The 22,747-nt window shown below is 32.2% G+C and overlaps 3 protein-coding genes across 6 annotated transcripts; 1 reads left to right on the plus strand and 2 right to left on the minus strand.

Moving 5' to 3' along the window:
* The first annotated feature begins 5,865 nt into the window (after window positions 1–5,865).
* LOC109339273 (putative G3BP-like protein) lies at window positions 5,866–11,077 on the plus strand. 3 transcript variants are annotated; one of them, XM_019576684.1, is made up of 10 exons: window positions 5,866–5,988; window positions 6,761–6,840; window positions 6,935–7,072; window positions 7,339–7,615; window positions 7,702–7,931; window positions 8,478–8,655; window positions 8,769–8,890; window positions 8,969–9,028; window positions 10,388–10,451; window positions 10,679–11,077. In XM_019576684.1, the coding sequence occupies exons 2-10, from the start codon at window positions 6,790–6,792 to the stop codon at window positions 11,008–11,010; spliced, it is 1,452 nt and encodes a 483-aa protein (XP_019432229.1). In that variant the 5' UTR covers window positions 5,866–5,988; window positions 6,761–6,789; the 3' UTR covers window positions 11,011–11,077. The 3 variants fall into 3 exon arrangements, with proteins under 3 accessions (XP_019432229.1, XP_019432231.1, XP_019432230.1); XM_019576686.1 differs by having other exon boundaries at window positions 7,708–7,931; XM_019576685.1 differs by having other exon boundaries at window positions 5,876–6,055.
* A 1,139-nt stretch (window positions 11,078–12,216) lies between these two features.
* LOC109339275 (galacturonosyltransferase 8-like) lies at window positions 12,217–15,171 on the minus strand. The gene is made up of 3 exons (XM_019576687.1): window positions 15,019–15,171; window positions 13,105–14,355; window positions 12,217–12,758 (listed from the first exon to the last, which is right to left on the minus strand). The coding sequence occupies exons 1-3, from the start codon at window positions 15,142–15,144 to the stop codon at window positions 12,483–12,485; spliced, it is 1,653 nt and encodes a 550-aa protein (XP_019432232.1). The 5' UTR covers window positions 15,145–15,171; the 3' UTR covers window positions 12,217–12,482.
* Window positions 15,172–19,027: 3,856 nt separating this feature from the next.
* Window positions 19,028–21,067, minus strand: LOC109339276. Of its 2 annotated transcripts, XM_019576689.1 has the most exons (2): window positions 20,199–21,067; window positions 19,028–20,144 (listed from the first exon to the last, which is right to left on the minus strand). In XM_019576689.1, exons 1-2 carry the CDS (start codon window positions 20,848–20,850, stop codon window positions 19,405–19,407), a joined length of 1,392 nt encoding a protein of 463 aa, XP_019432234.1. In that variant the 5' UTR covers window positions 20,851–21,067; the 3' UTR covers window positions 19,028–19,404. The 2 variants fall into 2 exon arrangements, with proteins under 2 accessions (XP_019432234.1, XP_019432233.1); XM_019576688.1 differs by having other exon boundaries at window positions 19,028–21,066.
* Between the last annotated feature and the right edge of the window lie 1,680 nt (window positions 21,068–22,747).

Genomic DNA, 22,747 nt, shown 5'->3' on the forward strand with positions numbered 1-22,747 from the left:
ACCTCATTGTCTCTGAGTGATTTAAATTTGTTGGTTACTTTTTTCATTATGAATTGATTTTGAGATAGATTCTTAATGTATCTTATCTCGTTCTCTTGTGTATAGTAATATATTTTAGACTACTCTTCCCATTATCAATTAGTTTTTAAAATAAATCTTCATTAAAAACAACTATATTATTTATATAAAGCATTTCAACATTAAAACAAAAAAATTTTGACACAATGAAATTCATTGAAAGAACCCAAATTTGTAGCGTATGGTTTAGAGTAAGAGGAACGGATGGGTGGGAATCAGACACAAAAGAAAGTGGCAATTATGGCTAGTAAATGGGGGAGCTGGCACTGCATGTAAGATAGGAACAATGACACATGAATGTTTTTCCTTTTGTTTTTAATGATAAATAAAAGTATAATTTCATTATAATTAAAGGGATAAATATGTCATTAAAAGTTATATTTTTTTGTTTTTTGAAGAATGATTCCAATATTTGATATTAGAAGATCCGAAAAAGGACAACCTTTTTTATGCGTCATTTGAGTTTTCAAACAGATTCACGACCATAATTTTTTAATTTTGTGAAAATCATTTTTTACCCATAAGTCTCTACCTTTCAACTTGTCTTTCCCGGACAAGTAGAGAGTGCATAAGTAATATTATGATACATAAGAAAATAATTTTTCAAAGGTACAAATTTTTATTTAATTTTAAATTAAATGATTTAAGAAATTATCTGCCTCACTTTCTAGGTATCAGAAAGTTCAATACTAGTAAGGAAGCCAGTTACAACAACTAGTACCATATCAGTTCGCTCCCTACTCAGGGGATAGTTGCCACCACATCATTGATGGCTATTCCAACACCAACCATGGTTGGTGAAAAGAACAATGGAGGATTCATCAGCCATTCTCCCTCACTTTTCATCTCTTGAGAACAAGTTCTATTATTTTTTTTAAAAGTAAATAATAATTAAGTATGGATAATGGAATGACATAGTGTGTAAAATTTATATGTTGTTAGTGTATATATATTTTCTGTATCATTTAAAATAATATGAGGAGTTGCATTTATTGGATTAATTTTTTTGGGTACCAAGTGTTGCTCCTCACCCTTTTTGGGTAAGGAACTAATCACTTTTGGGTGCACGATTGTCCCTTCCAACAAGTGTTACTCTGAGGAATCGAATATTTGACATTTTGTTCATCCTGGAAATCTAGTGAGACATTACACCACTAGATCAACATCTTCATATTTATTGTATTTATTTTAATAACGTAATATTTATGTACTAACCGTTAATATAAAGATTTATACACACTACGCCAGATATCGTAATAAACATCAGTCATTCAACAATGCAATTGTCCCACTACGCCATTTTGTTCATCCTTTTTGGGTAATGAACTAATCACTTTTGGATGCGTGATTGTCCCTTCCAACAAGTGTTACTTTCAGGAATCGAATATTTGACATTTTGTTCATCCTGGAAATCTAGTGAGACATTACACCGCTGGATCATCATCTTCATATTTATTGTATTTATTTTAATAATGTAATATCTATATGCACTAACCGTTAATATAAAGATTTATACACACTACGCCAGATATCGTAATAAACATCAGTCATTCAACAATGCAATTTTCAATGACGTTGTTGAAAATGAGGTGAACAACATCAACAACACATAATAAAAAAGGCACTGTCAATTTGTGTACCTTCAACTGCGCATACTTGACAAAACGCTGTTGAACATCAGTAATGTTAGCATTGACTTGAATGATTTATGTTTAACAGCGCATTTGATAGAAAATGTTGATATTAATACATGCAACAACGTATAATTGAGGAAGCGCTATTGAAGATGACATAATAATCGTGCTTTCTTAATTATGCATTGTTGATGTTTTATAACTTTTTAAACGTCCGAGATATTAATGATGTCAGTTATATGTGTTTCTTCATTTGTTGAAATATTAATGGTTGAGTGGTTATGCATTTTTTGATTGTTGAAATATTAATGGTTGAGTGGTTATGCGTCTCTTCGTTTGTTGAAATAATAATGGCTGCTCATCTATAAATATTATGGTTCACTCAATGTTTTATTTCATCAATAAGAGTATGTGTTTCTATAAGAGTATGTTCATAAAGGTAGGAGGAAGAAAACACAAAGTAATAAAAAAAGAGCAATACTGTAGAGAGTGAAAAAGAGAAAAGGAATCAAATTTGTATAGATGAGTCGATGAAAAAATTGTGTTTTTGTTTCAGAATCATGTCAATGAGGTCTTTAACAACTTTTGATTTTGCAAAATGACCCAAATATCAGAAGGAAGGTGGCTGTCATACAAAATTTGTGTGAGATGAAGATTTAGTTGATTGATCTCTTTCAATTGAAAGGAAATAAAAGGAAACTAATCAATGAATTATTTTTCTTCGTATGTCAATTTATTAAGTTCAATGATTTCCTTCATGGCAAAAGGACCCAGATTTTAAAAAGAAATCAATGAACTATTATACAAGATTTGCGTAGAGGAGTCGAAGAAAAAATTGTGGACAAGATTAATCTGCAATTTTTTCAAATCATTAGATGGAGATTTAATTTGTAAAGTATTGAGTTCATTGAGCTCTTTCAATATTTTCAGTTCATTGAAATCTTTTGATTTTTAAAGGGGCCCAGATTTCAGAAGGAAAGTAGTTGTTATACAAGATTTGCGTGAGATGAAGATTTGTATAGAGGAGTCGAAGAAAAAATTATTTCCTTCATTGTATTCTTCATTTGCTAAATCATTTAGTTCATTATATTCACATGTACCAAATCATTTAGTTTATTATAATGTATTTTGCATCTCTAAATGAATAATAAAACAATTATTTTGGATGTTAATTTCTATTTTTTGTTAATTATTTGGATGATTATTTTCTTTAGTATTTTTGTTGTTCATTATTAATAAATTAAACACAATAAACAAATTAACAATACTTAATAAATACAAAAATAAATTAACAAAATGTAATGTTTAATATTTTCCAGTTTCGTATTAATAAACACAATTATATAGTAATCTACTTCATGGAAACTTAATCTCAATTAACGTTAATTCATGTTGTATAAATATTTTTCAGTTATGTAAAATGTTAATTTAACGGTGCATAACTACGAACACGCTGTTAATTTGGAAAATGAGTTCAGTTTAACAGCGCATAATTAATATAGTGCTGTCAATTAGATTCTATTCAATAGCGCTACATATCGGTAGCGTTGTTGATGTGTTAATGAAAATAAGTAGTAAACAACTAGATACACAACAACAACGTAATCCTTAATATGCGTTGTTGAAGATGTCAATACAACAGCGCCACTTGTAGTATGCGATGTTGAAGATGTGTTCATGAAAACACGTAGCAAACAGCTGGATACACAACAACAGCATAATCCTTAATATGCGTCGTTGAAGATGTCAATACAACAGTGCTATTTTAGTATGCGATGTTGAAGATGTATATTCAACAACGCTACCGTTAATATGCGCTGTTAAATTGGTAATACAGTTTAGATATCTAAAACATGAATCGTTCCCTCTATGCTCTCAAACTTAATCGAAAAGAAATAATCATACTCTCAACAAACCCTCATACTCTCATAAACCTCAAAAAACTTCATCAATGGCTTCCCAGAGTGGCGATCATGGTTCTCACAGTGGTGACGAAGCTACACCGACTCCATAAGACAAGCAAATCGTTGCTCAAAAACGACCTCCACGTGGAATGACTTCCATGAAGAATGTCAAGAAGTAAGGATGTGAAGATATAAGTTCAATGAAACTCTAAAGGCCAACCATTAATCTCAAAGGGTGGCAATGCATTGGTAAGCTACGTTGGTGTTTTTGTCTTAATTGCAATGTGATAGATTTCATATCATAATAAGTTCAATATCATTATGATCATATTGATTAAGGACTATATTAAAATATTCCTGATCAAGTATTATATTTAATAAGAACAACTATAATATATATTGAGACTAATGCGAAAGATCGATGATTATACATAGCTAGTCATGGATATGGAGATATCAAATCCTCCCATAAGTATATATTAGAGTAATGGTTTGACTTGTCATGAGAACATTATTTTGATTGTTATGTGAATGGTATAGGCAATTCTCATAAAGACAATATTGTATGTAGTTCTTCGACCTAAAGTCACTATAGATTCCAATGTGATTATTTTCATGTTTTAATGCAATCAAACATTTTCTTTAATCGGATAATTATAATTATAAAGATTGTACTTAAACATGTGATAAGGCAAGTAGAGGGATGTGTGTGAAATGGATAAATTTTTGTCTCTCGTGTGCAACATGAGCTATATCCTTATGCTTAAGAGTAGAAACATGTCACACTATCTAATAGAGATATATTACTTGACCTATAATAGGTTAGGTTAGGTTATACTAGATTTTTTCATGAACATATCAGATTCAGACTTTTTAAAAAGTTATTTAGCTTAAGATGTCATACTTTAAGCCATTGAAAAGATATATTAAGCCTAACGTCAACTTACATAGTTAAATTTTATAATAATGTTTATATTATAATATTATTATGGATGTAATTTTAATATAAAATGTATACAAAAATATAATTTAATTTTTGGTAAGAATGACAATGAAAACCGAACTCGTAGGTACCTACCGGAACCCAACCCAAATTTAATGAGAAAAACCTGATGTGATTGAGGTCAGGTTCAGGTTTTACTCGAGTTCAACTTTCGAGTTTGGTGTAGTTGATACTTTACCCCGAACCCGCCCTGAACCTCATTAATATATAAAATTACAAAATTAATATAAATACATATATAAAACCTAAAACCTGCCATATATATAGAACCTATATATATATACATAGAAATGTATATTTCGGACGAGTTCTCATTGGGTTTGGGTTACCCGACGAGTTCAAGAATGATATTATTGTTTTCAATCCCACTTACTTCGGGTTTGGGGTTGGGTAAGCACAAACCCGACCTCGATTCGCCCCATTATCATTCCTAATTGTTAAGGTTAGATAAACCTATTTCAACTTTTCAAGACTGTATAATATAACACACGTCTAAACAGACTAATAAGTCAAACTTTTAAACAAGTAGACATAGACTTCTAATTTTTTAAACATGTAAACATACTAGACCAATGTTCCTATATACTATATATCTTTAGTTCCAAAATCTGACCTATTCTATTTCCACCATTTCTTAGCTCATCCATTAACCAAGAGTGAGATTGTGAATTGTAAACCACATTAGTATTTCATTAGATTGGTCAGTAAAATAAAATAAACACAATTGAATTATTTTTAACCAATCAAAATGTTTCAAAACACTGGACAACATATATAGCACGAGTGTAAAAACTAAATAGAGATTGTGGGAAGTTTAGGAATAATAGCAATAGTTTGATATATTCTCTATCAAAATAAATAACAGTTGACCTAGAGAATACCAATTTATTTCAAAATAAATGTTTACTTATAATTTTCAAACAATATTAAATGCTTTTTTCATTAATGTCAATATGGAAAGATTAAATGATGAGAGATACAAACAAATTTTAGAAGATAAACAAAAAGTGAAAAAACAAAACATTATCCTTCTTCATTTTAACAAAATTAATTATAGTTTTTAACATGTGTTTTTCTCTTTCTTTCTCTACATTAATAATTTTGAAAAGGGAAGTATATTTATGTAGTTAGTTAGATTTAATAATAATAATTTGAAGAGTTCTAGAAATAATATAAATATGAAAAAAAGAATACCCGCTCGAATTCTAATTCTACTATAGCACCGTGCCTTTTTTCTCTCTCACTAACTCACTCTTCTTTCTCTCTCTCTCTCTCTCTCTCTCTCTCTCTCTCTCTCCTCTATATATCAAACCCTAGCTAAGCCCTAACGCCAAGAACAACGAAATCTTTCACCTTTTCTAGATATCAGGCAAAAATCTTACTCACACTTCATCGATATTAGTCTTCGCAAAAAAAAAATTGAAATTTATTATTGGGTGAGTTTTTTTTTTGTGGAAATCAAAAGTTTCGTTTGTAGAATGTGGGTTTATGAATTTGGGTTGAGGATGGGTTTTTTATGCAAGGTGACAATTTTGGGCTGAAATAGTGAAATTTCGTACTGTGCTGTTTGTGGGATCAATAGTGTATATAAAATGCTAAATTAATATTTTTTTGTGTTTTTTTGGGTGGATATGATGAATTGTTGATTTTGCAAGCTAAAATTGCGAATTATTTTTTCTATAGTATCTCAAATTCTTATTTATTTTTACCAATATGTCTTGGTCTAAGTAGCAAGAAGTTTTTTTCCCTTAAAGTAAGTATCAATTTCGAATAGCTGTAAGAGCTTTGCTCCTTAAATGGGTCTTCTCGACTCGGCTTAGATCAGCGGGTGTAAGGGAACATTGAATGAATTTTCGGGTTTCTTTTTGTTTGCTGAATTACCTTTTTTTGTTTGTTTGCTGAGTTACTCTTTTTGAAATGTTCTATTGGAGAAAATAATTTAATCATCTTGGTTGTATCCGATTCTGGTGCTTTTATTTGTTGGTGCTTGGTGATAATAATGGAGACACAGTTTTTCATTAGTTTTTTTTTTTTGCAAAGGTTGTCTTGAATTACTTGAGTTACTCTAGGCTTTAATATTACTGTATGGTTTAATAAATTTGTTGATTTCATGATGCCAAGTTGGTGGTTTTAATTGACAGTTGGATTAGCTTTTTTGGTAACAATTAGCATGGCGTCTTCAGAACATCAAGTCCCACCGAGAACTCCTGCAGCTGATATTGTACGTCATTTACATTTTATCGTGTGTGATACCTTTCCTCTGTTGATCTTCACATAACTGACTGGTTTTGAATGAAACTGAAACTACTATATAGGTGGGTAACGCCTTTGTTGATCAATACTACCATATGTTGCATGAAAGCCCTGAGCTGGTGCATAAGTTTTACCAGGATGTCAGTAAGCTTGGCCGTCCTGAACAAAACGGCTTAATGGGTATTACGACCACACTTGAGGTATTGGATATTGGTATCATCATTTCGTCATCCATGCAACTCTCCTGGTTCTTACTCTGTCCCCACTATGTATTATTTCTCGAGTTTGTTAGCAATCAAATACCTAATCATTTTGGTGTCATTAGTTAGTTTCTTGTTTCCGTCATTCTGTGCAGCCTCAAACGTTGCACTGTGTAAAATTAGAAGAAACATTTTAAAACTAGACCGTAATGAAATTAATATGTCTCTCTAAATTTTATCAAGTTATTTTTTATTCTTTCAAACAGGATATTAATAAGAAGATACTATCTCTGGGTTATGGTGAACTCAGTGCCGAGATCATCTCTGTGGATGCACAAGAATCTTATGGTGGGGGAGTCATTGTCTTGGTCACTGGGCTTATGACCGGAGAGGACAACGTTAAGCAGAAATTTACTCAATGTTTCTTCCTTGCTCCTCAAGAGAAAGGCTATTTTGTTCTAAATGATGCTTTCAGATATGTTAATGAAGATGGAATCCAAGTATCTGCTCCCGATATTGGATCTCCTATTTCTCATGACAATGGTAATAATAGCATGAGTTGTGATTTCAATTTTTTTAGTTCCCTTTGATTGTTATCTTAGTATCCTACATCCCGAACCTTATTTTAGTGGCAGATCCGGCTGTGTTGGAGACACAAGTTTCAGAGCAAATATCTGTGGTAGATGAGGATGGTGAAGGGGAGGAAGTCTATAATCCTGAAAATGGGCAAGCTTCAATTGAAGAAGGGGAAGAAGCTCCTGTACCCGAGGTTGTTGATGAAACTCCTGATGATTCACAGATAGTAGCTGGATTGACATCTCAAATTGAAGATATGCCAAAGAAGTCATATGCCTCTATTGTTAGTATCCATTCTGAAACTCTTGCATTTCTGATTCATTTTCAGACTTATGCTGGGTTACCATCGGAAATGCCTCTATTGAAATTATAGATTTTAAATATGGAATGAGAAATGGAAATGATCAAAATAGTAAACTGCATCGATAGTATTGTGACTGATGATATGATGATATTGTGATACAAAAGACATAATACTAACCCCTATTTATAATACTAATACTAGACTCAATAAATCATAAAAGATAAAGTAAAGTAATTTCAATGCTAAGAGGCTCTAAACAAATCTAAGATATAATCATCACAATATGAGATATTCTCTCTATATCTAAGTATTATCTAGATATTCTATACAATATAATTTCAGATATTCTAACTTTCTAGGATAGTTTCATATATTCTAATAACCTCTTTTTGTAGTGTATGATTTTGTATGGAATAAAATACTGAAATTTGACCAGAATGATACTTTTATATTCCTTTTATTGGGATAGTGATAACTTTTCTTGTTACTTGTTAATTTTCTTGCTAACTAGTGAATCAATCCCAGGTCAAGGTCATGAAGGAGAATGCAGCACCCTCTTCCACTGCTGCAGTTGTTTCTGTGAAATATGTCGTTAAGAGCCGAAACCAACAGGAGACCGTTGCACCTCCACCACCCAATTTATCAGAAACAAATGGTTCTAGTATAAATACTAATGAGATTGGAAACAATCATGAAACTGAAGGTGTGATGGCCAACATAAAACACTATTAGTTTAATGGTTCAAAACAATTTGGTTAATATTCTATATATTAATCATAGTGAGATGTATTGACACAATTGCTTACTCTTTGATAGCTGAGGGCTATTCTATTTATTTGAAAGGCCTTTCACCAAATGCTACACCCTCCCTCGTGGAGAACGAGTTCAAGAAATTTGGGCCTATTAAGAGTGGTGGTGTCCAAGTTAGAACCCAGAAGGTATTTCACTTTTTAATCCCCTGCTTTATAATATCAGTTTGTAGCTAATATATTTTTGCATATCAATGTGTTGAACAGGGATTTTCCTTTGGCTTTGTGGAGTTTGAAGCAGCTAGTGCTGTGCAAAGTGCACTTGAGGTATTTATCAAATGTACCTTATATTTAAGAATTCCATATGCAGTCTTAATTTCTGTAATTAATCTTCATCTGATTGACGAGAAAAAAATTTCTAACCTAATTTTAAATGGATGGATCACCAAATAGTGAAACCTATTCAGCATGCATTGTTTTCATTAATCTCTTACCCTTCTAGTTGTCATTGAGTCACCTGATAAAGGAGATAATGACTGTGTTGAATGTCAACAAGTTGCTTTTGTCATCGTGCTCTGTTGATGCTGAAACTTAAGTTGATACTGAAACTCAAGTTGCTTTTGCTCAGTGTTGCTTCATATTTCATTATAGTTAATTCTAAATTTGGATTTCAAAGTGTTCCTAATTTTAAATGGTTCATAAATAGTGATTGCATCAGTTTTTTATAAGCAAACTGATTCAAACAGTGAGGACAAGGGCGGGGTACCCGAACCCATAAATAAAGCAAAAAATATACTTACAGGAAGTGATATTCACACAAGACCTTCGCCTCATACACCAATCCAAGTAAAAATTACTCTACCAACAATGACTCTAACCCACTGCCCAGTCCTAACCTTAATAAGATCCAACAAGGAGCAGATATCACTATAAGAACTAGAAAAAATTGAAGCATCCTAGCCAGTCACAATGTCCAGAGGGTTGCCATCTTTTAATAATTCCAGCAGTTAATTTTAATTTTATATCAACTTTTTGAACTCTGCACAACTTCATCTGCCTGTGTTGAATTTCTTGCAACTTATTCTGAACTGAAATTGATATGTGCTACTGTCTTTGTTAATGGGGGCAAATGTCAACAATAGAATAAACTTAATGTAGGTGAGATGAGAATATTGCATTGGATGAGTGGACACTCTAGACAAGATAGGATTAGGAATGAATGCATTTAGGAGAAAGTTGGGTTGGCTCCTATAATATTGTAGAAAAGATGGCCGAGTCGTGCCATAGGTGGTTTGGGAATGTGCGGAGGAGATCTTTAGAAGTCCCAACAAGGAGAGTAAATCAAATGGAGGTTACTCCAATTTCTAGTTGGAGAGGGAGACCAAGAAAAACCATAGGCGAAACGATTAGGAAATATTTAGAGATCAATGTTTTGTTAGTAGACATGATTTAAGATAGAACATTGCGGCGTCATTCGATTCATGTAGCCAACCCCACGTAGTGGGACGAAGGCTTGGTTGGATGATGATTGTCCTTCTATTTATCTGCATGTGAAGTTTGGATGGAATAAATGAAGCAGAAATCTTCAGCTCTACTAGATGATGATGATTCTCTTACTGATATTCGTAATTTTTAAATTGCATCTGTATTTGGTAAGTCAATATTTCTTTTTAATTGGCATTTCAGGCTTCACCAATTCTGATCAGTGGCCGCCATGTTGCTGTCGAAGAAAAAAGATCAACTAATCGAGGCAAGTGCCTCTGATAATTCAATCTTGGTCTTATTCCCATTAACTTGCCAATATGCAGTTTCTGCATATTCACATTAACTATAGTTCGATTTTCAGTTTCTGCATACGCTGTCAGATAAATAGACACTATTTTGCTTATTGAGGGGAGAAGACAAATATAAGTGACCATCAAGTTCTTATCTGATCCTAGCTATCGTAAAAGTCAGTTTTTTGCATTATCTGTTCAGGTAATAGCAGGATAAGATTCCCAACTGGAAGAGCACCAGGTTACAGGAGCGAGGGAGCAAGAGGGCGTGGTGGAAACTATGGAAATGGCAGAGGTTATGGCCGTGGTGGTGACTTCAACGGCAGGGGGGATTATGGATATAGGAATGGCAACCGGGGAGGATTTTCAAGCCGTGGTAGCGATGGTGGGTTTCAGAGAAGTGATACTATGGGATCCCATGGTGGCCGAAATGACCATATGGGAGCCAATGGTAGTCGCGTGAACCGTACTGGTGGATCCGCTGTTAATGTTGCATCCAAAACTACAGCTGTTCATGTTCCTGCTTCTGCTTGAAGAACCATTCATGAGTCAGACTGGTTCAAAGTGTATGTCAATTTCCACTAATTTAAGCAATAGGAAAGAATGAAGGAGGAGCTCCATTTTCTTTTTTCTTTTTTCTTTTTTGTGGATGAGTTACCTAATTCTCTTAGGGCTCCTTATCTTTTTGGTCTTTTTTTATTGTAGTTGATTTTAGGAAAGGTAGTTTTCTAATTCATTTTAATTATAATGCCCTAGCTAAAGTAGTTTTATGCTTCCCCAGTTTTATTAATTCATGTTTTGGGGTACTCCAATTTTTTTGGGGAAATGACTAGTATTTGTAGTTGTGACATGAGATGATGCTATGAGCATGAATTTGAGGACATGGGGCACTACTTTACCAAATTATTTTGATCACTGATCTAATATAAAATATCATCAACCTTTGATATTTTACCACAGCTCTCACCCCAACACCTTATGGTTATTTTTTATTGACAAATCTTAGTATATTAGTATTTGATGTGTAAGATTCAAACCCTCAACTTCCTTCACTACATTCTTTAAACCCTTTACCTAGGGCTGTCAAATGGCAATGAACCAAACTACTCGGTATTCGTTTGAAATTTGACCCGTTATTTATTTCGACAAACTTAACTTGTGAACCAAATATGTTAAAGTTGAGTTGGAAATTGAGTTCGTTAAATAAATTGATCGAACTTGAGCTAGATACAGTTCAACTTGTTAGATTCGTGGTTTTTTTTAATCTTGTGGGTGAAACTCGAACCTTTAATCTTCTTTACTACATTCCTTAAACCAATTACCTTAACCATTCGTCGACTTTCTAACTATAGCCGACTGTTCATCGGGTGCTGCCCCTCCCCTCTCCACTGCACCTCCTTCCACCTGCCACATTGTTTCTATCTCAACTAAGACCATCCTTGCCCATCTTCATAACAAGCAACAATATAGAGGAAATATTTACTCCTTCGGAAGAGGTTAATGAGGCATTAGATTCACCTTGCATTCCCTTTCTATCTCAACATGAAGGAGATTTGTGATGGAGGTTGCGTTTTGATTAGACTTGTATCAAATTGACTATCAATTGCCACTATTATCTAAGTGTGATTACCAAAAGGGAACCAATACTTTATATAATCTTAATCTTATACTTGAAATCAATGACTACAAGCACACTACAACAATGAGAAACTTATCCTTTTGATGGAACTCACCAGCATTAGGCAAATTGGAAGGTGAAACATTTAATAAAGTAATTTTGTTCAGGACTTACAATACCTTAAAAAGTAACATTATTATAAAAGTTATGAATAAATAAGAGGAATACACCTAAGAATTGTTATACTAAATAAGTATTTTGCAATTGGGTAGAAGCAATATTTTTCTTGCACTAGCTTAGGAACTTTGTTAAAGCATTATATAATTCCGAGCTAAGAATTGCTGTGGCACTTGAAACAGCATCAACAAGTGAGTAGAAACTTGTCCATTTAGACATCAAAATTGCAGGCCTGAACGAAATCTAACTCATAGTCGACGAACTTTGTCCAAAGTGGCTTGAATTGATTCATTGCAATGTCAAGCCATGGTTTCAAGTTACCATTGAAGTGCACCACAGCTGCATTCCTAATCTCATCCATGCTGATGCTTGGGTTATATCCAAGTCCAAGAACATGCCATGACTTATCAAGTGGCTTTGTTGTCGAGTAATATGTGATTAGACCCGGTGGCAATGTCCCTAGTTTCCATAAGGTACGGTTCTCATTCTGCAGCAGCATGAGCATATATATAAGTTACATATAGTATAGGCTAAAGATAAAAATTCGAAAAGATTGGAGATGAAATAAATTGATGAGAAATAGACAATAGCATACACAAGCTACAATAGTTATATATCATAGTTTCTGAAAATGCAGCCACTAGCAACACTACCTATGACGCATTGATTAACATCACGTGATCATGGAAACTAACAGTATCAGTAATAACAATCTAAAACCTGAGATGTATGTTCAAGTACTGAATGTTGCTTGAGAATGCTAAAAATAAAGAATGAAAAAGATGCAGTGAAATAATAATTCATGAATTAACAGAACGGCTTCAAAGTCTTACCAAATTCTGCCAGTAATGATACTCTTCTGTGCATTTTTCCTTTCTCCAAGCATCCAAATCGAAGAAGTTCATTCCATAAGCCCATGCACATGCCTTCGGATTAAATTTCGCTTTAATCAATGGGTGTGAGAAATTCATGTACTGTGCATATCTATGGAATGACCCAAAACATGTTTCTACAGCTCCATTCACCTTGCCATCCATATCAATATTCCATAACCCAGTAAGGTCCTTCTGAACTACTATGTCATCATCCAAAAATAAAATTCTATGAAGCTTTGGATACATTTCTGGCAAGTAGAATCTCAAATGGTTCAATATTGACAAATACTTGGGATTCCTAAACTTCATATTTGTTGTGTCCTTTGTAGCATTCTCAAGCTTGTTCTCAAAGTAAAACCTCTGCAGATTAGCGGATTCCAATTGTCGGAGGACCGGCACATATGAAGAATTGAGGAATTTGTAATCCTCGACTGCTTTAACCTCAATGTGTGCACCATTATAATCCTTCAATTTAAACATCACTTGCATTGCTCCAAGATTCATCTTATCAGTCACAACATGAAACACATGCTTCCGTGGTTCCTTCGCATTCTTTGTTGCTGAATTGACCACGACGGATGCAGCAACAACATTATCTGAGAATATGGCATAATGGTACAGCTTAGGATCTTCAACCTCGGGAGGAGTGGGTTTACCCTCATCTGAATACTTCTCAGGATGAGCGATCCGCTCTTCCATCAACCTCATCGAGACACAATGCAAGCTCTTCGGAATTGACTTGGCAGCAATCAAGCTCGAGAAAGCTCCCTGTTTCTTTGCCTTGGTTAACTGCTCATTCTCAGCAAAAATTGTATCCTTCAACTTCTGAATCTTGAGCTGGTTATCAAATGACTCCTTGGCTTCGCCAATTACCTGACGTGTGGTCTTAATATGCTCCTTCACTTCCTTCTCCATTTGGCGAACCAATGCTTCATCAACAGGGACTGAATCACTGCTGAAGAGAGTCCTATATTGAGGTTTGTTCATTAGATCCGAGAAGTTCCGTGATAATTCCGCGAAAATCCTAACAAGCTTCGAGCTCTCAAGCTTGAGCTTTCGTGCATAAGATGCATACACAAGAGCCAAAGAGCGATGATCATCAGCTTGCTTACGGATCTGGTCCAAGCGAGGCTTTAGGGGATCCGATTTAAGAGCAAGAATGGATCTCTTTATCGACGAGAATCCACTTACACCACCACCATCAGAACCCTAGTTCAAAAGCACAAAAGTACAAAACAAATTAATCTATGTTCGTTAAACCCTTTCCATTCCCAGAAAGATAAAATAAACCATTGAAAATGTCTCAAAATAGGAAGAAAAATATTAACCATGTATAATTCCAAAGAAAATAAGCACACATCAAGCCTAGTTTGAAAGCATAACAAAACATTAACAGCCACATCAAATCTCTGCACTTTCCGAGAAAAAAATGCAAACTTTTTATCCTTTGTAGTAATATTTCCACTCAAAATTTCCCAAAGTAAAATAAAAATAAAAACATATTTCTTTCCCGAGAAAATTAGTATTCAACAAATCCATCACTAGATCCGAAGGGAATTGATTCCGAACCACTTAAACCCATATAACACGATCCAAAACTAACCCCAACCCATCAAAATTTCCCGGGAAAATTAACACACATCATAAAACCCTAACTTGAATCCAGAGAGAACCAGATCCCGAATCAATAGAATCTAGACACTAAGATCCAAAATTAACAACAACCCATTGATTATTTCTTGAATTTAAACTGACCCAGAAACAGAAAAGGAGATAAATCGAGAAAATTAAAATCAGAACATGTTAACAAGAAAGTTCACAGAAAAGGAAAGAAAATAAAAGCTAAAAAGGGAAGTGAGAATGGAAAGTTACCGAGTGATGATGTTGGTTGGGGGAATAGGAATAAGAAGTGAATAGAAAAGAGAGAGTGAAGAAAATGCAGAGAGTGATTGTAATGGTAGATGTGAAGGAGAAAAAGCTTAAGCGAGGGTTCCACATTTTGTTTTCAAAATCTGAAAACGAAAACGAAATAGAAATAGAAAGAGGATCAGAGTGTTTGTTTGATTGGGATTTGTAAGAAAAAGAAGCATTCACTCACTTTCTCACTCTCTAACTCTGAAAATCATGTATTCATAGAGCATGAGTTAACGAAAATGGTACTTATTAATTGATGTAATTACTAACATAAAATGTGATGATGATTTATGACTCATATTTCTATGTCTCACTTGATAGTTATTTTTTTTATTTGTCAAAAAAATATTTTATTTTTAAATTTTAAATTTAAATATATACTTTTTAACCAATCAAATGAAGTATCACATGATATGATACATTATTTTGGTACAACAAATGTTTATCTTGTTTTATTAGTACAATGGCTTTCTTAGGTTCCAAAAAAAGATAAAAATGTAAACGATTTGATAATTTGAAGTGACACCTGTAAAAATAACTATACACTTGAAATGAATTAGTTTTTTATCTTTATGGTGAGAAATATTACTTATCACTTTTTCCATCTTTATTTTTTACATTTTAATTTTCATCTTCTAAAGGTGTTTATGATTTCATGCTATACTCATTTCTTAATTATTCTAAAAAGTAAAGTATAAATTAAATATATATTATGAATGTGAGATTCTTTGTTTTTCCCCAATTTATTGTGAAGTTGTTGGTAGTTAGTTATTATATGGGAATATCTCTTTTCTTTGAAACCTATCCTTTATGAGATACTTCTATTTAAGAGGAACAAAATTACTATTGATGGCATACTAAAAAGTTAATTTTACTTATTTAATATTATAATTTTCAATAAGATAAGTATAGGAAGATTAAGATAGATGAATTAGAGGATGCTCTCAAAAGATTAGTCTCTCATAATATTATACTAAAGAGCATACATTGAAAAAACTTATAATAATAACCACCATAAGTAATTTCACATTATAAATTTACCTTAGTTTTATAATTTTATGGTGTTATCAAAAACAATTTTCAAATCATTCAATACGCTTCCTTTCATCTCTATATATGGATATGTTTCTCATCACTTTCGTCTCATATATCAAGTTGTACTATCTATAGAAATTAGGGAGTAAGTAACTAATTATTTAACAATAGATTTCTTTCTTAAATTTCCCCACAATAGATGGTAACTTATTTATAATTAGTTCTAAAGTTGGACCAAGTTGAGAGTTGAATGTTTATATTTTGCTAGTTTAGCTCAATCTCTTACGAATACAAATTAATCCGACAAATAATTCTCTCTTTTTTTAATGATAAAGTTAATCTTTATTATCTTTATATAATTATGAATAATGTACCAAAGAATGGACAAAAAGTAGAAATTTTGAGCTGATAATAAATAAGCTGAGGATCTTTATTCCAATTTTAAATTGGGTTTTAATATTACAAACAAACAAAAATAGATTGTTAGGATTAGCTATTTTTAATCTAAGGAATAAATTTAAAAAGTAATTAAAACTTGGGTCAATAGAATTATATGGGCCAAAATATTAACTTTATTTCAGCTTGAGCTAGATTAGACTGGGCCACGTCCAGCTATATTAAAACCAAACTACGATTTTGCTTGTTTTTCTTTCTTTTATTACAGTTCCATTTTTTTTGTCTAGCCATAGCCATATGCATTCTCTGCATGAGATGATCACATAATAAAGAATATGTGATGTTATAAATCATCTCTTTGTTCAATGAGAATGAAACTAAAACATTAATAATAATAAATGTTTAAATTTTTTAATCAACGTATGATGTTTTTGTTGAAGCAGAATAAGATTTGTGACAATACATCTTTGTTCAACTTTTGACAATAGTTCTCGATGTCTGTTTATTATTAAAAAGCATGATATATCCATTTTCACTTAATGAATTTGCTCCCAGAATATATAATATCTAGTTATCTACTAGTAATTAGTTTTACAAAGCTTAAAGCGCGGTGGTATAAGTATAAGATAATAAATACTTTTACGAAATTGGGTTAGATAGTAACTTATTATAGAGGTGTAAAAATTCAGTTTGGTTCAGTTTTTGGTGCATTTTAGTGACCGAACCGATCATAAACATATAGTTCGGTTCTACTCAATTAACCGTAAATTTAACTATAAGAACCGAACTGAACCGCTCTTGAATGGTTTGGATCGGTTCCACAATTTTCTATTTACTTTTTTATAAAAAATCTTGCATGAATTGAAAATTCAAAATGTATTACAAGAGATGTTGTTTATCCATAAATGGATAAACATTACTACTATTATTATAAAAAATTATGAATCATATATAACAATACAATTCATGATTAGTAATATATATATAAATTAGTAAAATATATAATAGTTAGTTTTATAACCTTACATTTCATAATTAGTAACACATGTAGTAATACATGTATAACAATATATGATATATGTTAGTTTCAAACTCAATATTACATAAGTTGAAAAAATATTTCAAATAATAAGACACTAGGAAACAATTTAGTAACTAATAACATATATAATATTAACTTAATAACAATTTAGTAACATATATAACACTATAATTCACACAAAAATTGATAATTTAAGCTAGAAAATTGGTTGAAGAATTTAAACAATAATAAAACATTATTCCCTAATCCATAGTATATATTTCTTTAATATGCGGTTCAGTTTGGTTCCAACGGTTCCTAAATTTCTAAGACCATAAATCGAACCGAACATAAACGGTTCCTTTAAAAAATAACCGAACCGAACCACATTTTGTGGTTTGGTTCTGTTCGGTTCCATCGGTTTCGCAGTTTAAATCAGAACCGCTTACACCCTTAACCTCGAATATACTTTCTCTAAAATAAAATAAAATAAAGACGTTTTCTAAATACTTGTAACATTAGTTGGTAATTAACTTAATTGTTTTTTGTACTACTAATAATATCCTCTTATCCATATGGGCAATAAACTAATATATTTCAGGTGTCATATGGGCAATAAACTAATATCTTTCAGGTGTATCCATATCTATTCCAACAAATATCGCTTATATAAATTGAACTATTAATCTTTTAGCTTCTATAGGGAAGCGGAATCTTACACCACTCCACCTAATTAACTTAATTATTGTGTTAAGAAGTGTCCACGTTATTTAAATAACATATGTATTTGAAATTAAGTTCAACACTACTAGTAGTTTGAAAATATCAATTTTCAACATAATGTTTCTATTTCTCTTTCCTGAATAATGTTCATTTAACTTAATTAATATCATACAAAATTACCTTTAACGATCATATAAAAATTACACTTTATATACTTTGATTCATTATTTTAAATAGCACATTTAAACATGGAAAATAATATATCCTCCAATATATATATATATATATATATAAAGAGGCCAAGTCTTGTTACTCTTATCATGCTTCATGATTCACACATAATTTGAATTTGAGAGTGAAAACACATATTAACCACTTTCTTACATTGGATGTGAGAACTAACAGAAAGAAAGAATATTCATAATCAATTTTATTTTCAAAACACCACAATGTTGGATGAAACCATTATGTACTATCCCACACAACAAAAGCATAACATGTAGTGTCCTCAAACCATAATTAGTTATAGCATGCATATGACAATGATATCTTCCTTTACACAATGCAAATGCTAAAGCACTTCTCTTAATGATGCAACATAATAATAATTCCTTTCTTGTAAGGCAATCTTCACAAAAGACTATGCCACACTTCTCTTGGTCTTGGATGAAGCAAGAGTATATTATCCCCAAGTCAGATAAAAGAAGCTTCCTTAATTTATTAAAACTCAATAAGAAGTTTCATTATATAGAAATTAAAATTATTTACCCATCATCATCCAAGAAATACACAAAAATTCATGTCTTATCTAAAAAAAGGTGGCCTAGTGTAGGAGACTCCTACTTAGTGGGATCTGGAAAGAGTACATGTATGTAGCCTTACTTCACAAGTAAAGAGATTATTTTCAGAATTTGAACTCGTGAATTTATAATCACTAAACAATAACTTTACTGTTGTACCAAACTCACAATCGTGTTATCTAAGTTACAAAAAAAAAAGGATTAAAATGATTAGTTACACTTTTTTGCCATTCTTTCCTACATGGTGCAACCATCCAATATCTTTCCTATGTAGACTTATTCCAGAATTTAAGCTCATAACTTTATAGTCATGAAGTAACAAACTTACCTTAAGCCCGTAAGGAGAGAGATTGTTTCGATGATTAAAACCTACTTCATTGGTTGCACTTTTTTGCCATTCTTTCCTACATGGTGCAACCATCCAATACCTTTCAATGCCTTTGAAAATTTGAGTAGATTTGGTCTTCTCATTCCTAAATTCATCTTCCCAGCTGAGAATTTCAAAGCCTGTAAACAACATAGCTTACCCTCCTCAAACTCTTCTTCTTCCTCTTCTTCCTCATCATCTTCATAGTACTCAATCTCACCTTTCTTCCCTTTCTTTGTGTTGCTTTTCTTCAAAACCTTATTGGATTCTGTCTCATATGTTTCCCAAAGCATATCCATTCCACCATCACTTCCATCTCCATTATTATGCCTTTCCTCAAAAAGCTTGCATGCCAATGTTCTTCTCCATTCTTTTTCCACTCTCATGGAACCAAAACTTCCAAGATTAGAAGAACAAAGTGATTGATTAGTCACTCTTCCACTATAATCCAAGTTACTTTCTGGACTCCCAAGATAATAATTTGAGTCTAGTGATCTTTGAGATTTCACTTTATTATTAGCATATATGTCTCTATTATAACCTTTCACTTTATTGGATCCACTTCTCAAGGACCATTTTTCTTCACTTTCTTCAACTTTATTGGATTCAGGATCAAGTTTCTTGACTCCTTTGTCTTCTAACTCCTCAACATTTTCTTGGAACAAACTTTCTAGGCTCTTAACTTCTGCAATAGATTTAGTAGCTTCCACATTTTCATCAACCTTCTGAACTTGTTTTTCAACTGAGTTAGCAATATTTGCATCTTCTGTTGAAGAAAAATCTTCTCTTTCTTCACTTGAACAAAAATCTTCTAACTCCTCAGCATTTTCTTGGAACAAGCTTTCTATGCTCTTAACTTCTGAAATAGGATTAGTAGCTTCTACATTTTCATCTACCTTCTGAACTGGTTTTTTAACTGAGTTAGTAATATTTGCATCTTCTGTTGAGCAAAAATCTTCTCTTTTTTCATCTGAAAACTCAGCATTTGTTTCTTCAAACACTACTGAACAATCTTCCACTGACTTTGGCTCAAAAACTTCAAAGATTGATGCTTGGAACATAACAAGATATGCTTCAAGCTCATCAAGGTACCCAACTTCCTCATCTTTTTCATCAGCTTCAGACAAAACCCATGACATAAAAGTTTGAAAAACAGAAACTACAAACCCATATTTGGAATCATAAGAGTGTGAAGTAGAACTGGGTTTTTCTTGAGTAACAAGGTTGGGTGTGAAAGTACCAATAAGAAGTGCAACAAAGAGAAGGGTTGTGGTGATAAACAAAGGAGAGAGAAAAGAGAGTAACTTGAAGATATAAGAAGAGAAGAAGATGAAGTATGAAAAGTAGAGAGGGTGAGAAAACATGTTGAAACAAAAACTTAACAAGTTAGAGAAGAAATGAACTGAAAACTCATTCTTCTGAGTGCTTAAGGAAGAAAACTCAGTCATGTTTTTTTGTTGGTTTATGTTACTCTTTGTGTTGGAACTGTTTGGTTTGGTTTAGTAGGAAATTGTAGCAATGGTGTTATGTTGTGTTGTGATGATTTTGCTTTTGGAAATAGAGAATAAAGTGTGGAATTGGAAGAAGTGAGAGTGGCGTGAATATAGGGAAGAGATTGGTAAGAGATTATGAGTAAGGAACATTTGGATTTGTGAATAAAAAGCAGCTTTAGAAACTTTTCTCCTTTCTTGTCTATAACCAACAACAACCACTTTTCCCACCTTTTGATGTGTCATGGCCAAAATTATTAAGATGATTCATGCATGTCTCATATGACTAAATCCATCTATGTCAAAAATAGAAATGAAAATGGTTGGATTTACTCAAGTATGAAGTCTTATGTTGAATATGAGGAGAGGACAAAAATAGTTTCTCAGTGAAAAATGCTTATAAAATTAATATCTTAAGATTTTAGTTCAAGATGTGGTATTTCATTTGTGGCTATCTTGTCTCCATTCTTCCCATACCCGATAATAACGAAACTCCCCGGTGATTGGAGACTTTGTTATTGTGGTCCTGTCTAACCGAAATTACATATTTAGTCCTTAAAAATTAGGTTTACCCTTAGTTAAGTCTTGTCATTTATGAAGATAATGATATTATCTTACTTGAGGAAGGGTCTTAAGTGTCAACTTGACTTGTGATGCATTAGGGCCTTCAAGTAAGTGATGCTAATGGGGATAGATGATCTTTGTTTGATGCTAATCTGCATAATGCTTCACACATGGTTACAACAGAAGATGCCATGTGGCCATGCAAAGTAAAGAAAATAAAAAATTTACTTAAGAAAATATTGGCCTCTCATTTGCATTTCTATATTTTGATTTAGCAATGGCTCTCATATGTTTATGATTCATCATCTGAAAATTGCATAAAATTTGAAGTAATTTAACCACATGTAAAAATAAGTGTATGTTTATGAGGGATGCACAATCATTTATTGATGAAAACCCAAAAATGGGTTCTTCTTTTTATGAAAAAGGGATAAGTTGAAAAAGAAAAAAAATTAATTCACACTATGATATTTCCTATTTCTCAAAGAAGGAATAATAACTAATGCTTATTTAGAATCAAGGCATGGAATTTAAACACACTGTATAATTTGTAGTATCAAACAAAAGACTAATCATTCCTACAAAATTAAAGGAGAAATAAGATAAATATACTATGCAAATTGATGGCTTAACTTGAAACTTTCTAGAATTAAATTTCTCTCTCTAAGAATTGGGTCCCTTGTAACAAAAAAATGGAATCTTCTTGTAGCAGCTTAAACTGTAAGGAAAGTATTGGGCAATTATTTATGTCCTATGCATATTTGATGTTCTTGTTGGTTTTTAAGATGAGGATATTTATCATGTTTATTGAATCCACCCAGAATGGTGATATATCAATTAATTTAATTTAGCAATTCAAACAACTTTGACATATGGTGATATATAAAATGAGAGAACAAATTTTATCCCAATAATTGTTAGTTGTGATTCTCAACTTTAATCACCACTGTAATATTGGTTTTTCAATTAAATGGAAAGTTTGTCAAATTCGGAAGAAAATAAAAAAAAAATTGTAGGGAAATAATAACATAAAGACTTAAAAGTTCAATATTTTATGGCAAATTAAAACACTAAACTATAATTCAATTTCAAGTACCTGGATATTCAATTATCACTAATAAGCTACAGGTTCAATTTTAGCATCTGGAACCAGTTATTCATAGCATCGTTGATTTAGTAAATAGAAATTGACAGGTTTGTTTACAACATATTTTTCGGGAAGGAAACATGATGACTGACTTCCTGACCAAACTTAGTTTGAGTCTTTATGTCTCTTAGATGTTCTGGGATA

This window comes from Lupinus angustifolius, unplaced genomic scaffold, assembly GCF_001865875.1.
Source record: "Lupinus angustifolius cultivar Tanjil unplaced genomic scaffold, LupAngTanjil_v1.0 Scaffold_65_78, whole genome shotgun sequence".
Taxonomy (NCBI): domain Eukaryota; kingdom Viridiplantae; phylum Streptophyta; class Magnoliopsida; order Fabales; family Fabaceae; genus Lupinus; species Lupinus angustifolius.